General features: G+C 41.3%; 1 protein-coding gene across 1 annotated transcript in view; it reads left to right on the top strand.

The window, feature by feature from the left end:
* RASGEF1C (RasGEF domain family member 1C) overlaps positions 1 to 16646 on the top strand; it is a 71415-nt gene that overhangs the window by 38226 nt on the left and 16543 nt on the right. The window contains exons 3-8 of the mRNA XM_044659816.1: positions 2348 to 2563; positions 7540 to 7614; positions 11384 to 11479; positions 12110 to 12212; positions 12315 to 12394; positions 12522 to 12617. Coding sequence (XP_044515751.1) covers positions 2348 to 2563; positions 7540 to 7614; positions 11384 to 11479; positions 12110 to 12212; positions 12315 to 12394; positions 12522 to 12617 — 666 coding nt within the window. The remainder of the gene's footprint in view (positions 1 to 2347; positions 2564 to 7539; positions 7615 to 11383; positions 11480 to 12109; positions 12213 to 12314; positions 12395 to 12521; positions 12618 to 16646) is intronic.

The following is a 16646-nucleotide window of genomic DNA, read 5'->3' on the forward strand; positions in this document are numbered from 1 at the left end:
TATTGGTTTTACTGCCAAAGCGTGGTAAGGGCTAGGCAACAGGGGTTAAGAGACTTGCCCAGGGTCACACCAGTTAGGAAGGTCATAACTTTCTGAGGCTGGATTTGAACCCAGGACTTTCCACTTCTATGCCAGACTCTCAATCCACTAAGCCATCTGGCTGTCCCCCCAATCATTCACTTTTAATTTTTTTTTGTGCTTGTTCTTTCCATTTACATTGGTGTAGTCCTTGTATATAATATTTTCTTGGAACTGACTACTTCATTCTGCATCAATTAATATAGTCCTTTCCATGTTTCTTGGTATTCATCATATTTGTCAGAATCCATCATCATCATGTAACATACTTTGTTTAGCCATTCTCCAATCAATGGGCTGACCTTGTATGCATTCTAGGACATTGCCTCTCCTCATGCACTCATCATATTCTAGATAGTCTTACATTTATTTTTTCACATAAGATATTCCCATTTCAGCTCCTTGAAGCCAAGGACCATGTCATATATCTTTGCAAGCCCAGCACCTTGCACTGGCTCCTTTGTGTTTGCTGAATGTCAAATAAATGATTTTAATTTTCTGATTAGTTTGTAAGCTCCATATGCTATCTTCTCTCCTTTTCTGTTTTCTCTATGGAACAGTCCAGCACAGGGTCCTGCACAGAGCAGATATCTAGGAAGTATCTATGGAATGAATGAATGAATGAGTGAGTGAGTGAGTGAGTGAGTCCTGGACTTGATCTGGAGTACTTTAGGGGCTCAAGGGCAAGCAGCTGTCTGATGAAGTTAAACCATTCTTAGCCTTGTGCTTCTCCTGGTGACACTGATGACAGTGAATAAATAAGGCTTGCAGATTGGTATTCTGGCTTGAAGCTTGACAAAAGACCTCTTTTTCTTGACTCTTTTCTGGGGGAACTTTCAAATCTCCATGGAAACTACAAATTGCTGCTGAGGGGAAGGCAGGTGTCCATCTCACGTGGCTGATTGACCAAATGGCATCATGGGGCTAGTAGGGAAAGGAAGGTGCACGAGCTACAGATTCTTGAATGCCTGCTCAAGACAGTTTGCTGCCTACAAGCTCCCAGCTATCAATGGTGTCTCTTCAAAAAAAGCCAGCAAGGGGGCAGCTGGGTAGCTCAGTGGATTGAGAGTCAGGCCTAGAGATGGGGGTTCAAATATGGCCTCAGACACTTCCCAGCTGTGTGACCCTGGGCAAGTCACTTGACCCCCATTGCCCACCCTTACCACTCTTCCACCTAGGAGCCAATACACAGAAGTTAAGGGTTTAAAAAAAAAACCAGCAAATTGAAAAATCAGAGATAAGATAAACAGATACCTTAAAACTGTGTTTTGAAACTCAAATAGAAAGGAAGGTCCATGGCTGCATATTAACTTAATTTTCAAAGGTAGTATTAGGGGTCAGTAAGGTGGCTCCATAGATAGAGGGCCAGGCTTGGAGAAGGGAGGTCCTGGCCTCAAATCTGGTCTCAGACACTTCCTGGCTGTCTGACCCTGGACAAATCATTTGGACCCCATTGCTCTTCTGCCTTGGAACCAACCAATACTCAATATCGATTCTAACACAGAAGATAAAAGGGTTTTTAAAGTAATGCTACCTATGTTTTTTGTATTTTTATTTATTTTGTTAAATATTTCCCAGTTATGTTTTAATCTGGTTGAGGGCCTCTCACTCAGGAACTTTGGGGGCTTCATGTTACCTATGGCCATGAATTTGAGACCTCTGCCTTAGACATTAAAAAACAAATTCCAGCTTTATTGTTTCTAGGGTTAGCGTCATTGGGCTTTAGACTTGTTGGTATCCAGGTTTCTTTTTCTTCTTTTTTAATCCAAGAATTTAAAACTTTTAATTCACTACAATGAAAATTGTCCCTTTTCTTCCTCCAGAAATTTTTGTTCAAGGATGCTCTGAATCCACCAGTTCTTTGCACCCTTTTCCAAGAAATGTCTTTCTGTTTCCTCTGTTAATATCATAAGCAGCAGATCTGGCTTTGTCCACAGGTCTTGGGCCTCTTAAACATCATTCTCTTTCTACTGTGCCATAGTTTTGCTGAAGATAAACTCAGAGCTAGGTTAGGAATGTTCTAGAGGTAGAAAATTGTCTCAAGTATCCAATAAAGGTGATCATTCCTTGGGTCCTTTCCAGCTTTAAAATTTTGTAATCCTGTGATTGTCAGAATGTTTCTTCATCTCTTTTTCCCTCTGCTCCTTCCTTCTCTTTGTCTCCTCTTTCTCATTCTCTCTATCCCCTCCCTCCTCCCACTCTTCTCTTTTGTCCCCTCTCCCCCCACCTTCCCCCTTTTCCCCCCTCTCTTTCTCTTCTCTTCCTTCAGGCTTACTGGAAAAGGATGAATCAGCTTCTACAGGCACTGAATCAGAAGCTTGCCACGCTTAGCCATGGACAGGAAGGTCTAGTCAAAATCAATGCCACTGTCTCAGACAAGCTTGTCTCCTTCAAGACAAAGCCTCCCCCCTCAATTCAACGAGAGATTCTGAGCGTCTGCAGTGACCCTTACACCTTGGCCCAGCAGCTGACCCATGTAGAACTGGTAAGTGACCTGGCCCACTATGGGTTTTGCACAAGATTTGCACTGATGCCCAGGAATTATTTTCTCTGTTTAAGTGCGGAGATATCCAACCTTCCAGTCACTTGGGTATTGAGCATTGTTCTCTTCAATTTCTGCGAAATGACAGAAGTTGGGGACAGTTAGGAGGTGTAGCTGATAGCACATTAGACAGAGTGAAGAAGAGAGGAGTTTGGATTTGACCCCGGGCAAGTCACTCAAACCACTCTAAGCCTCAGTGACCTCCTCTACAAAATCAGGATAATGATATCTCAGAGTTAGGAGGATCAAATGAGATCATACACACAAAGCATTTTGAAAACTTTAAAGTGCCATATAAATGCTAAGGATTAACAGATAATAATAAACCTTAAACCTACAAATAAGCAGTGGAATTATTTTCAAAGTAATTTTTGTTTCAGAGAGATGGAAGAGATACTACAGTTCCCCTCTCATTTCTTCTTGTAGCAATTCTAGAAATTAAGCCTTTGATCCACTTTGAACCAAAGATACAGGACTCATTGAACCTCTAAGGAATCAGGCTTCAAGTCCCATTTCTGCCATGTCCTAGGTGTGTGAATTTAAATAAACCTCTTCCCTTTTTAAAAAAGAAACCCTGGGGGCAGCTGGATAGCTCAGTGGATTGAGAGTCAGGCCTAGAGACAAGAGGTCCTAGGTTCAAATCCAGCCTCAAACACTTCCCAGCTGTGTGACCCTGGGCAAGTCACTTGACCCCCATTGCCCACTCTTACCACTCTTCCACCTAGGAGCCAATACACAGAAGTTAAGGGTTTAAAAAAAAAGAGAGAGAGACCCTTACCTTCTGTCTTAGAATAAATACTAAGTATTACTTCCAGGGTAGAAGAATGGAAAGGGCTAGGTATTTGGGGTTAAGTGACTTGCCCAGAGTCACACAGGTAAGAAGTGTCTGAGTCTGGATTTGAACCCAGTACCTCTCATCTCCGAGGCCTGGATCTCTATCCTCTGAGCCACCTAGCTTTCCTTCCCTTCCTTTCTACAGACCTCCATTTCCTACTAGATAAAATGAGGGAGTTAGACTAGGTAAAAATAGCTATGGTTTATTTTTAAGGTTCTTAAAGAGAAGTACATATATAATCTCATTTGAACCCTTTAAATTCCTTCCAATTCTAACCTCCTCCCTTGGCCTGGAAGAAGGGAATAGAGTGGGCAGCAGGTTCTTCCAAAAGAGATCTCCTTCCTAGCAGACCCTTCTAATTATTTGGGAACCAACAGCACGAATTCAGCAGAGAGCACTATCTATGGCTCTGACCAGGCTTACTGCTCATGGACAGCCTTAAGTTTTACATCCAGACATTTATTGAGCCCCCTAGGACTATGCTCCTTACAGAGGAGAAGAGACTACTTCTTCTTGAGACCCCTTCCCCATAGGCAATCTCTTTTCCAGTGCCCAACCTTGATAGGATTTACTGTTGTAATTCAGTAGTTTCAGTTGTATCTGGCTTTTCATGACCCCATCTTTTTCTTCTTTTTTTTTTTGACAAAGACACTGTAATGGTTTGTCACTTTCTTCTCCAGCTCATTTGACAGATGAGGAAACTGAGGCAAACAAGGTCAATTACTTGTCCAGGTTACCATAATTAATAAGGGTTTGAGGCCAGATTTGTCCTCAAGAAGATGAATCTTCCCGACTCCAGGACTGCCACTCTGTCCACTGTGCCACCTAGCTACTCCTTTGCGGGATTTGGAGCTCTGCAGATATGTACAACAGACCAGACCAGAGATTTCTGAAAGTCTAGAATTGCCCTAGCTGGGACATTTCTCTTCTTGGAGGTATCTGGGAACCTAAAAAAAGCTAGAAAAACCATTCAGTTACTCCAACTGATAACAATTTTTTGCTCCCTTCCCCCAAAGATCAGAAGTGTATGAATAATGAGAGGAAGCACTGTTTTGTATAGAGGAATTTAAACTTTGCAATGTGCTTTACACACATTGTCATTTGAACTTCAAAACAACCCTGTGAGGTGGGTACTACAGGTACTATTATGCCCATTTTATAAACCAGGAGACTGAGACTCAGAAAAGGGAAATGACTTGCCCACAGTCACACTGGTGTCAGAGGAAGGGGTTGAAGGCATTTTTTCTTAACTCCAAATCTGATCTTCTGGCCACTACTTCATGTGTCTGCCCAATTATCTGTGCAAAGGAGTTTCTCTCTTTCTTCCTTCCTTCCTTCCTTCCTTCCTTCCTTCCTTCCTTCTTTTCTTTCTTTCTTTCTTTCTTTCTTTCTTTCTTTCTTTCTTTCTTTCTTTCTTTCTTTCTTTCTTTCTTTCTTTCTTTCTTTCTCTCTGTCTCTTTCTCTCTGTCTCTTTGTCTCTCTGGCTCTGGCTCTGTCCCCCTCTCTCTGTCTCTGTCTTTGTCTGTCTCTGTCTCTCTATCTCTGTCTCTGTCTCTCTCTCAAAAACACATTCTCACTCATACAGTGATGAAGCATCTCACCCTCCAGTGATGAAGCAATGCAGTTTAGGAAAGAGAGCTTGTTAAATGTCGTTTTTACTCTGGGCTCTGGCTAGCATGCTGAGAGATGTCCCCGCCAGAACAGAGCCCTTCCCACATTCAGTGCCCAGAGTGCCTTTCTCAGGGGGCCACAGGGACACTGGTTCCCATTTCTCAAGTGCTTGGCAGTTACAGGGCACTTGGTGATCATTATCTTATTTGACAGCACAGTAAAGCATAAGGGTAAGTTATTATTACCTCAAAGGCCCTTAATTACACCAACCAAATCGAACACTACATCTACTACAAAAGACCTATAAGACAAATTATATGTGTGTGCAATAAGGCATAGGCCTGTATGTGCAAGAAAGAGGCAGAATATGTGGTATGAAGAGAAGTCAGACTGCAGAGGAGGAAGACCTGAATTTGAATTTTTCTTCTGATGCTTATGAGTTGGGGCAAGTCCCTTGGCTTTACTCAGTCTTATTCAGCAGGCTCCCTATTACCTCCAGGAGCAGATATACAGAAGACTGTTTGGCATTCAAAGCCCTTCATAATTCAGCCCTTTACATTACTTGTACCTTACTCTCTGATATTTGCTCCCTCTTTGATCCAGGGACATTGGCCTCCTCACTCCAAGCATTCTCTGGCTGTCTCCCATACCCAGAATTCTCTCCCTCCTCCACTCTGACTCCTGATAACCATGGCTTCCTCCAAGTCCCAACTAAAATCCCACCTTCTACCAGAAGCCTTTCCTAACCCTTCTTAATTCCAGCACTTTTCCTATTTTAATAATTCCCTATTTATCCTAGACGTGGCTTACTTTGCATAGACGTTGTAAGGGTTAGGGCCATGGTGCCATGTCAAATTTCTTGGTCCTTCCTTCATATCAGGGTCTGAATTTTTTCTCTTTTTTTAATTGGGATATTAAAAGAAATTGTGTATATTTATGGTATTAAGACATAAAATGTGTTGATTTTATACAATATTATACATATTTTGTGCATTTCTGAGTTTTTAAACTTTTTCCATGCCATCTGCTGGCCTTCACATGTTTCCTGTGGCTTCTTCAAATTCCCCCAAAATTCCCATTTAATTTCTTATGCCAACCCACAATATATCCAAACTGAGGTGATGGAGAAAGTCGAGGTATGGAAGGGCTAACTGTATTAGTTTGCAGGTTGTTTTCCTCATTAGATTGTAAGCTCCTTGAAGGCAGGGATTATCTATTCACATCTCCAGCATTTAGCACAGTGTCCAGCATAGGTGCTTAAGAAATGTTTATTGATTGAATGGAATGATCCTAAAATTTTTAATCTGTAAAATGAAGATAAAGATATTTATAGTTTCCACATAGGGTATTTAACGCACAAGATTGTTATGTACATTTATACAGAAATTATTATTATTTTTCTACATATCTGTAAAATATGTGAATAGTTAAAGGTTCCAAAGATAGGATTTTTCCTTTTCCTTCCCAGAACCTCTCTCAGGGCTTATCTCAAAATTCCCTTCCCTTAACTAATCCTAGAAATCAGTCTGTCCCTAACTTATATTCCTACAGTTATGAGGCTCAAATGAGATAACATATGTATCATGGAGATTGAATTGGTCTAGTTGGGCCATCTATATAATAGAAGAAAAGCCAGAAATCTGTACCTAAGGTTCCCTGCTGGTTACATATTGACTTACTTTTAAAATGTTACCTACATTTTGTTGTAATTTTAATTGATTTTGTTAAATATTTGTCAATTAAATTTTTTTAACCCTTACCTTCTGTAATAGGGAAATAGACTTTACTATGTATCAGTGCCAAGGTAGAAGAGGCAACAGGGTTAAGTTAAGTGACTTGCCCAGGGTCACACAGAAGCAGGTGTCTGCAGCCAGATTTGAACTTAGAAACTCCCTTCTCTAGGTCTGGCTCCCAATCCACGGAGCCACCTAGCTGCTGTCCTTGATTGTGTCTTAATCTAGTTTGGCTGCACTCAGGAGTGTTGCAGCAGCCCGCTTGACATCTCTGCTAGAGACCAATTCAACTTCTGCTAAATTACTCCCCTAGTTAACTCGACTTCCACTATAGAAGGAAAATGCTCTACAAATCTGAAAGCATCATCTACATGTCTGTGGTTGTTGATAATGATGATGATGAAGTAACAGGTTTGCTAATGCTGTCACTGCCTTGGCCTGCCCAGAAACCTGTCTGTGTCTGTCTGGGCAGGCAGCTGGCCTGGGAGCAGAGGCTGCTGCTCCTTCCTACCCGACTCTCACCCCCAGCATGTGGTAAGTCAGACTCAGACTAATCCGGGAAGATCATGAGGGCAAATGAAAGGCCTGATCGAGCTGGACACAGGAAGCTGAGAGCACAACAATGGGGGCACATGGCTTCTACATAGGTTTCTGAGTCAGACCTCATCATCAGTCAGCATCATCTTCCTTGGCTGTATCAGTCCTGGGTTTTAGGGCTCCTCTTCTCTCTCTCTTTCCAGGAAAGGCTGAGTCACATTGGACCAGAAGAATTTGTCCAGGCTTTTGTGCATAAAGATTCTCTGGACAGCACGAAGGTAAGGAGGGCATCTCTTCCTTCCTGTCTCTCCTTCTCTGCCAAAAAAAGACAATTGTATCTCTATTATGTATGAGGTCCTGACATAAGAACTATAGCTTTCTCTAGGAAAGAGGTTATTACCATGAACTTGGTTTTTTTAATATTTTAAAGACTATCTGGGTGACTCGGTGGAGGGATCTCTGGGACTGGAGTCAGGAAGATATGAGTTCAAATCCAGTCTTACATACTCAATAGCTATGTCACTTAATTTCCATCTGCCTCAGTTTAATCATCTTTTAAAATGGGGATAAGACAAATGATAATGCATGTACAACCCAGTGGAATTGCTTGTCAGCTCCAGGAGTGCAGAGAGAAGAGGGGATGGAGAGAAAATAAATGATGGAGTCATGGAAAATGTAAAAAAAAATTTAAATAAAATAAAATCAGGATAAGAATAGCACCTCCTTCCCAGGTCATATGAAAATCAAATTAAGTGGGATTCAAACTCTGGTCTTCCTGATTCTGGGTCTGGTTCTCCATCTCTGTCTGGTTGCAAGACTTTGGACAAATTCTGCCCCTTCTCTGGGCCTCTATTTCTAACTGGGAAGCTAGGACTAGATTTCTCTAATGGTCTGTCCAAGTCCCATGTTCTTGGTACGATGGCAAGAATGCTGAAACTGGGCCTCAGTTTCCATTTCTCTAAAATATTGGAGTTAGACTAGATGACCTTTAAGGCCCCTTGGACTTCTATCTCAGTGATCTTGTAATGCCCCTTAAAACACTGGCTCTGGAGAAAGAAAATCAATTTCACTTTAAATAGAATAGTTTGTGTACACGATTTCCCTCTAGTGGTTACTTTGAGATACACACAAATACGAATATGAAAAAGGAAGAGACCTTCCAAAGCACTAGACATTGAAATGAACAGTTATTTAATGGTTCCTTTAAGAAATGTTTTCTGAGTCCCTGTTACATCCAGGACCCTGTGTTGGTCAATGGGGGAGATATAAAGCTGACTACGGCCCACTGGCATCTTGTAATCTCTCCTAATTGCATGGTTTCTGCCCTTAGGGAGCTGACCACCTGGGGACAACAGTAACTATAATAGTAATAGCTAGCGTTTATATAGTGCTTTAAGATTTTCAAAGCACTTTACAAAGCCTATCTCATTTTATCTTCACAATAACTCTGGAAGAGAGGTGGCATGAGGATGTTCCTCATTTATGAGTTGAAATTAAGGCAGAAGAGTTTAAGTTACTTGCCCAGAATCACACTGCTATTAAGTATCTGAGTTCAGATTTGAACTCAAGTCTCCACCACTATCACTTAGTTGGTAGAGGGAAATATGGACCCAAATTGAATGGGGTGGGGGTGGGGGTGGGGGTGGCGTTCAGCCTTTTCAGTCATGTCCAACTCTTCATGACTCCATTTGAGGTTTTTTGGCAGAGATACTAGAGTGGTTCATCATTTCCTTCTCCAGTTCATCTGACAGATGAGGAAACTGAGACAAAGTGGGTTAACTGACTTGCTCAGGGTCACCCAGATAGTGTCTGAAATTAGATTTGAACTCAGAAAGTTCCTCACTGAACTTTCTGATTCTAAGCCCAGTGCTCTAACCACTGTACCACTTAGCTGTCACACACTGAATACAGATTGGCTATGTTGCAGTGTCAGAATCTTCAATGTCTCATTATTATCTATTATAGAAAGTACCAAGCTCCTTACTCTGGGCTGGGGGCTTTCTACAATTGGACCTCAATCTACCTTTCTAGTAGTATTTTCCCACCACTCTTGTTTATTCAGTGAACTATTTCAACCAAACTGAATGATCTAATAGCCCTGAATGTCAACTGAATTCTATATCCTCTTTCTAGAATTCTTCTTCATACCACTTCTCTATTCCCACACCACCATCCCCACTCTTCACTTGCTGAAATCTTACCCAATCTCCAAGGACTAATTCAGAAGTCTTCTCCTTCATGAAGCTTTCCTTGATTCCTTCACTTAGAAATTGTCTTCACTTCCTTCTCTTTTTATAGTACAATAGTTCTTAAAGTATGGTCTGTGGACTCCTAGGGATTCCCGAGACCCTTTTACATAGTTCTTAAAATCAAAACTATCTTTAGAATAATGCTAAAATGATATTCACCTATTAAAATACTCCTCTTCTTTCTGAAAGCATATCTAGTTGACACTAGATTTTCTTCATCTACTTCAACTTGAATATTATATTACAACAGGTTGAATGCAGAAGGAAATAGAAGTATGTTGTCTTCTAGTATAGAAGTATGTCTGATTTTATACTCATTCCTGTTAAACCTAAACCAACATTAAAGAGATCTGCTAAAATAGGTAAAAAAAAAAATGCCACTCATATCAATAGATTTTTTTCTTTTGGAAAATAATTGTTTTTCATTAAAAAAATTATTTAGACAAACATATAATGGATTTATTGTCATTTTAATGAATTAATTAAATTTCAAATTTTTCAGTATGGTAAATAGCAATCAATATTAACGTGACACAAACAAAAGCTCTTTGAAGTTCTCAATGATTTTTTTAACCCTTACCCAGACATAAGGTGAGGGTTTAAAAAAAAAAAAAAAGCTAAACAAAGAAGTTTATATTTCACCCTAGAGGCAATAGGAGTTAATTGAGCAGGGGAACCACATGGCCAAATCTGTATTTATGGAAAATTAAATTTGGCAGCAGTGTGTAATATGGACTGGAATTTGGAGTGACCTGAGGGAGAAAAACCTATTAGGAGGGTGTTTTGATAATCTAGAGAAGATGGACTGAAGAGGCCAAATTGGGTGGCAGCTATTTGGTGAAGAAAAAGGATTGGATGTGAGAGATGTTGGCAAAGTAAAAATGATGAGATCTCTCCCACGGAGTCTGTTTGGGAGAAGGATCTACAGAGAAAAGATGTGTCAGTCTCTAAGGGAAGCCAAGTTTATGAATTGAAGACTTTGAAGAATAAGGTAAGATCAAAGAATAAGAGCTAGAAGGAACTTTGGTGGCAATCTAATCCAACCCATTCCTGAACAAGCTACACTGTCCCCAACAAGTAGTCATCCAGACTATATCTAAAGACTTTTAACAGAGGGGATCCCATCCTCTACTAAAATGGCCCATTCTATGTTGGCGTAGAATGTGAAGTTAGTAAAAATTTTTTTGTTTTGTTTTGTTTTTTTTTCCCCTGACTTTCAAATTCAATTGGCCCCTCTGCATTTTCCCATCCCTTCTTATTTGGTCCGGAACAGTTCTCATTTAAAGATCCAGCTAGGGTTAGGGTAATGGCGAAAGTCCCAGTGGTGGAATGAAGTCCCATTCTTACATTGAAAAGAAGGAACTGGAGGGGAAAGGAAGTTGAAGTGGGAGGGGGTTAGAGTTAAGATTGAGCTGAGATTCATGCAATCTGAACATTAAAGTTGGCTTAAATTTAACAGGATTGAACATAAAGTCAGAGACTTCTAGAGTGCTGTAATTAAACTTCCCGAGGGCAGGGACCGTTTTGTCTTTTTTTCCTTTGTCTCACCAGTGCCCTGGCACAGTGAAAATAAGTACTTAATGTTTATTGAGTGAATGACTACATGTTGTAGGTCAATCAGCTTCTCTATTCCTGCATCTCCTTCCCCTTCCTCCATTTAATCTCCTCTACACTCCTCCCTGAAATGCTTCTCCCTCATCATCCCTCAATGTGGAGCCCTCATCACCGCCATTGCCTCCTGTCTGGGTGTTTTAGGCAATGCCAGAGTCTCAAAATAATATGTACATCTTTTTTCTAGCCTTGTTTCAGTGAACAGAACAAGACAAATAACCTCGAGGCTTATGTGAAATGGTTCAACCGTCTGTGTTACCTTGTGGCGACTGAAATCTGCATGGTGAGCAAATACCCCCAGATGTACTCAAGAAAACCCAGCCCACCCCTGTCCTGTTCTGCCCCTCGGAGTTCAAGAATAAGCAAACCCAGGAACGAGTCTCTGCATCAATAAACAAATAGCCCCCTGATGCCCAATCTGACCACAGCAGAAGGTGTCCAGATTCCTCCAGCTCCACCTGAGGACATTGAATGAGCCATTATCTCTGCTAAGGCCCAAAGTGGCCCCAAGTTCATTGCAACATAGGTTTGGGATCAAAAAGGACTCTGGAGCTCCATCACCTTACTTTATTTTTTTAACTTAAAAATCATTTTTTAACTCCCTTTCTGTCTTAGTAGCAATTCTAAGATAGAAGAGCAAGAACTAAGTAATTGGGGCTAAGTGATTTGCCCAGTTAGGAAGTATCTGAGGGCAGATTCAAACCCACATCCTCCTGACTCCAGGTCTGGTGCTCTATCCACTGTGCTACCTAGCTGCCCCACCTTACTTTATTAATAAGAAACAAGGCCCAGAGAGTCTGAGTAATTTGCCCAAGGTCACACAGGTAGTAAGCAGAAGATGCCCCTTTCCAGGTGGCCTCAGGGAACTAATCTTACATGCTTGACAATGAATATTTCTGTCTTTGCTTCTTAGCCAGCCAAAAAGAAGCAAAGAGCACAGGTGATTGAGTTCTTCATAGATGTGGCTCGGGAATGCTTCAACATTGGGAATTTCAATTCGCTGATGGCAATCATCTGTGAGTAGCTATTTCTAAATGTGGCATTTATCCTGGGGGTGAGGAAGAGGAGGAAGGCAACTAAGCAACCTCCTTTTCCTATCCCTCATATCTCTCTTCCAGCGGGCATGAACATGAGCCCTGTCTCCAGGCTAAAGAAGACATGGTCCAAAGTGAAAACAGCCAAGTTTTTCATCCTCGAGGTAAAGGAGAAAGTGAATCTCACTTCCTAACTATTGTCTCTGAATGTGCTTTATCTTTTTTAAGTTATGAGCAGCCACCCAGGCATGTTTCTAGAGTAAACAAGATGTTTTCTGGTCTGGTTTCCAGCACCAGATGGATCCCACAGGCAATTTCTATAACTACCGGACAGCGCTGAGAGGGGCAGCCCACCGATCTCTCACTGCCCACAGCAACAGGGAAAAGGTAAGTGTGAGGGAGGGTTGAATTGATCCAAGCCATCCTCTCCATGAGCCCTGAAGCAAATAAAGATTGGTGGTAAGTGGGGGGGGAGGGGGGAGGAGGGAGAAGGGGTAGCCAGGGGAGACTGTATTTTCATGGAGTAGTCAAGGGGAGTTGGGACAATCCTGGGTTTGGAATCAGGGGACCTGAGTTTGATTCTCACCTCTGACATTTACTAGCTGTGTGACTGGGGAAGTCTGTGGAATCATAGAATTTACATTTGGAAGGGACTACAGAGACCATCTAGTAAAGTAATGGCAAACCTTTTAAAGACTGAGAATCCAAACCGTACCCTCACACATGTGAGCTGTCCCCTTACCCCAGACAGGGGAGGGAAGAAGCATTCCCATTGGGTTGTTGGGCAGAGGGGTAGATGAAGCATGGTGGAGAGGGAGAAAGGAGCATCCCCCTCCAGTTCACATGCATGGTTCACCGACATGGATCTAGTCCAACCTTCTCAACTTACAGGTGAGAAAACTGAGCCCCAGAGAAGGGAGAGTCATTTGCCTACATTTGGATAGGTAGTAAATGACAGAGCCTTGAGTCAAACCTAGATCCTTCCAAGGTCAGATCTGCTTCCTCCTCACTTCACCTTTCTCAGACTCAGTTTCCCAATCTGAAAAATTGCTCAGATCTTCAGGACCTACCTCAGAGAGTTGTGAAGAAAGTGCTTTGCACACCTTAACAGCGACTTGGTGCAGTGGATAGTCCTGGACTTGAGTCAAGGAGACACAGATTTGAATCCTACCTTAGATACTTATAAGCTCTGTAACTGTAAAATGAAGGGGTAGTACCTCCAAGGTTCAGCTTTAAATCTATAATCCTTCCATATGAGCTGTGACCAACCCAAATAGAGCCACCATGCTCTACAATTTTAGCTTAGTACCTCTTGAGAAGCTGTGGACCTAAAATCAAGGCTAAGCCTTTGACTAGTACTACCTGCAGGTGATTTATTCAGCTTGTCCTCTTCACTTCTGTCAGTGATCTCACCAAGGCAGGAAGAAGTGGAAAGAAACTGGGACTTAGCATGATTCCTTCTCTCCCATTTTTAATCTGTCCCACTGGTCTACATGTAGGAAAACCCTTTCCTCTGAGTACTACTATGCTTTCAGGGATGTTTATCACTTTCCCATCTGATATCTATCATAGTAGAAGAAAATTTGCAGTGAACTGTGTGGTCTCACTTCTACCCCTTGAAAAGATAATAGGACAAAGTCCCTGTGGAAATTCTGAACCTCCACTTCAGGCGACCTCATACCCAGTGAGTTAGGAGTCTCCTCGCTCAGCAAATTTGTTTGCAGTCTCGTTTGGAGCCAGCTGGTCTTTAACTGTCAAAAGCGATCTGAGGCCAGAATTTCAATTTTTCCTCTTGAGTGATTCACGAATGGCCCATCTCTACACAATGGGCTTCACTTGTCTATCCTGTGACCTACTTTATTCTGAAAACATGTGTCCCCTCCTCCCTCCAGACACCTGGAACAGCCATGGCTGATCATAAGAGTCTGAGAGCAGAGAATGCTAGAGCTCAAAGTTCTAAAAGGCCTTCTCCATCCCTCTGCTATCGTCAGAATTACTTGAAGCCATGTCAGTGAGGGATGATTGGAAGCAGTGGGGCAGGTTAGCCTGGAAAAGAGAAGATTTAGGGGAAGGAGAGATATCATAGCTTTATTCAGCTATTCAAAAGGCTCTCCAGTGAAAGAATTAGATTTGATCTCTTTGACCCTAGAGGGCCACATGAGGAATAAATGGAAAAGGTAATAAGATTTGGCTCACTGTTGAGAAAAACTTTCGGACAATTAGAGCTGTCTCAAAATAGAATGGGATAGGGGGCAGTTGGGTAGCTCAGTGGATTGTGAACCAGGCCTAGAGACAGGAGGTCCAAGGTTCAAATATGGCCTCAGACACTTCCTAGCTGTGTGACCCTGGGCAAGTCACTTAACCCCCATTGCCTACCCTTACCACTCTTCTGCCTTGGAGCCAATACACAGTATTGACTCCAAAATGGAAGGTAGGACTTTAAAAAAAGAAAAAAAAAATAGAATGGGATACCCCAGGACATAATGAGTTTCCCTTTATAGGATTATAGATTAAGGGGCAAAAGAGACCTTGGAAATCATCTTATCTAACCTTCTCGTTTTACATATTGGGAAACTGAGGCCTGATAACTTGATAATACTTATAGTACTTGGCACAGTGCCTGGCACATAGTATGCATTTGTTCCCTTCCTCCAATCTCAGAACCACTGGGCAAAAGATTCTCTGTCTGAAAAAGGATCCTCTGGAGCAGGTATTCCCACCTAAGGTGCCAGTAGTGTGTGGTCACTTTTCCTTTCCCTTCTAGCTTGTTTTTAACTGATAATAGATGACAATTATAGAGCACTGCAAAGAACTTTTCATAGGTATATGTATATATGTGTACATACATATATGCATATAATCTCATTGTGGTTTCCCATTAACCCTGTGAGGCAGGTTTTATTATTATCCCTTCTCCTCTTTTTTATAGTGGCTAGATATAGATATAGATATATAGATATAGATAGATATTTAAAGAGCTATCTTGTGGAAGAGAAATAAAGCAGACTCTTCTTGGCTCTAGAGAGCAGAACTGAGAGCAGGACATGGAAATTGAAGAGAAGATTTCAGTTGGATGTAAGGAAATAGTGTTGTTGCAGAGGAGGCCCCTTGTCTGAGTTGGCCAAAGGAGAATAGTAGAGGCCTGGTAATATAAAGAACAGCCATCCAAGATGGACAGGGTGCAGAGCTAAATTGATTGTGTTGAAGTAGGTAGGTAGATAGATAGACAGACAGACAGATAGACAGATAGATGACCGACAGACTAGGTGAATGGGTGGATGGATAGATTAGATTATTAGATAGATCAATAGATAGATTCATTATTATGTAGATCGACTCTGTTGTCTATCAGACAGGCAGGCAGCTGGATGAGTGAATGGGTAGATGGATAGATTTGATTATTAAATAGATAGGTATATACATTATTAGGTAAGTAGGAAGATATTGATATATTTTTGTCCTGATATATATAAGTATGAAGATGAGAAAAATCAGTGGGAGGGGTTGTGGGAAGATAAGCATGCTGGCACATTGTTCATGGAACTGTGAATCACCATAACCATTCTGGAAAGCAATTTGGAATTAGGCATATAAAATGATTAAAATGCCCATACCAGTTGATCCAGAGATTCTACTACTAAGTGCATATCCCAAGGAATTCATTGATAAGAAGAAAGGCCTGATATGCCTCAAAATATTTATAATAGCACTTTTTTTGATTGAAAAGAATTGGAACCAAAGTAGATGCCCATCAGTTGGGAAATGGTTAAGCACATTATAGAATAGCAATGGAATAGAATATTACTATGCTATTGTTGTTCAGTCATTTCAGTTGTGACTAACACTTCATCATCCCATTTGGGGTTTTCTTGGGAGAGATACTAGAGTGGTTTGCCATTTCCTTCTCCAGCTCATTTTTGACAGATGAGGAAACTAACGGATGAGGGTTAGGTAAATTGCCCAGAGTCATGCAACTAGTAAGTATTTGAGACCAGCTTTGGACTGAGAAGATGAGTATTTCTCACTCCAAACCCAGCACTCTAGGTACTGAGCTACCCATTCCTGTGCTATAAGAAACTCCAAACACTATGACTGCAGAGAAGTATGGAAAGACTTACATGAACTGATGCAAAGTGAAGTAAGCACAGACAAGAAAATAATATACAAAGTAACCACACCAATGTAAAATATACTCCAACAAAGAACAACCATCACAAAATAATCGAAACTGAATGCCATAAAATTATAAACAATATGCTTGACCCCAAAGAAATTTGGTCTGGTTTGGTTTGTTTGGAAGGAGGGGAGAATTGCCCATCATTTGTCATTCACTTCAGCAATCACTGGAACTTTGAATTAGAATTTCAAGAAAGTGCTGATTCTAACCAGCTCTGCTCCACCAAACAAATCTATACA

The sequence above is a fragment of the Gracilinanus agilis genome, chromosome 2 (genome assembly GCF_016433145.1).
Source record: "Gracilinanus agilis isolate LMUSP501 chromosome 2, AgileGrace, whole genome shotgun sequence".
Taxonomy (NCBI): Eukaryota; Metazoa; Chordata; class Mammalia; order Didelphimorphia; family Didelphidae; genus Gracilinanus; species Gracilinanus agilis.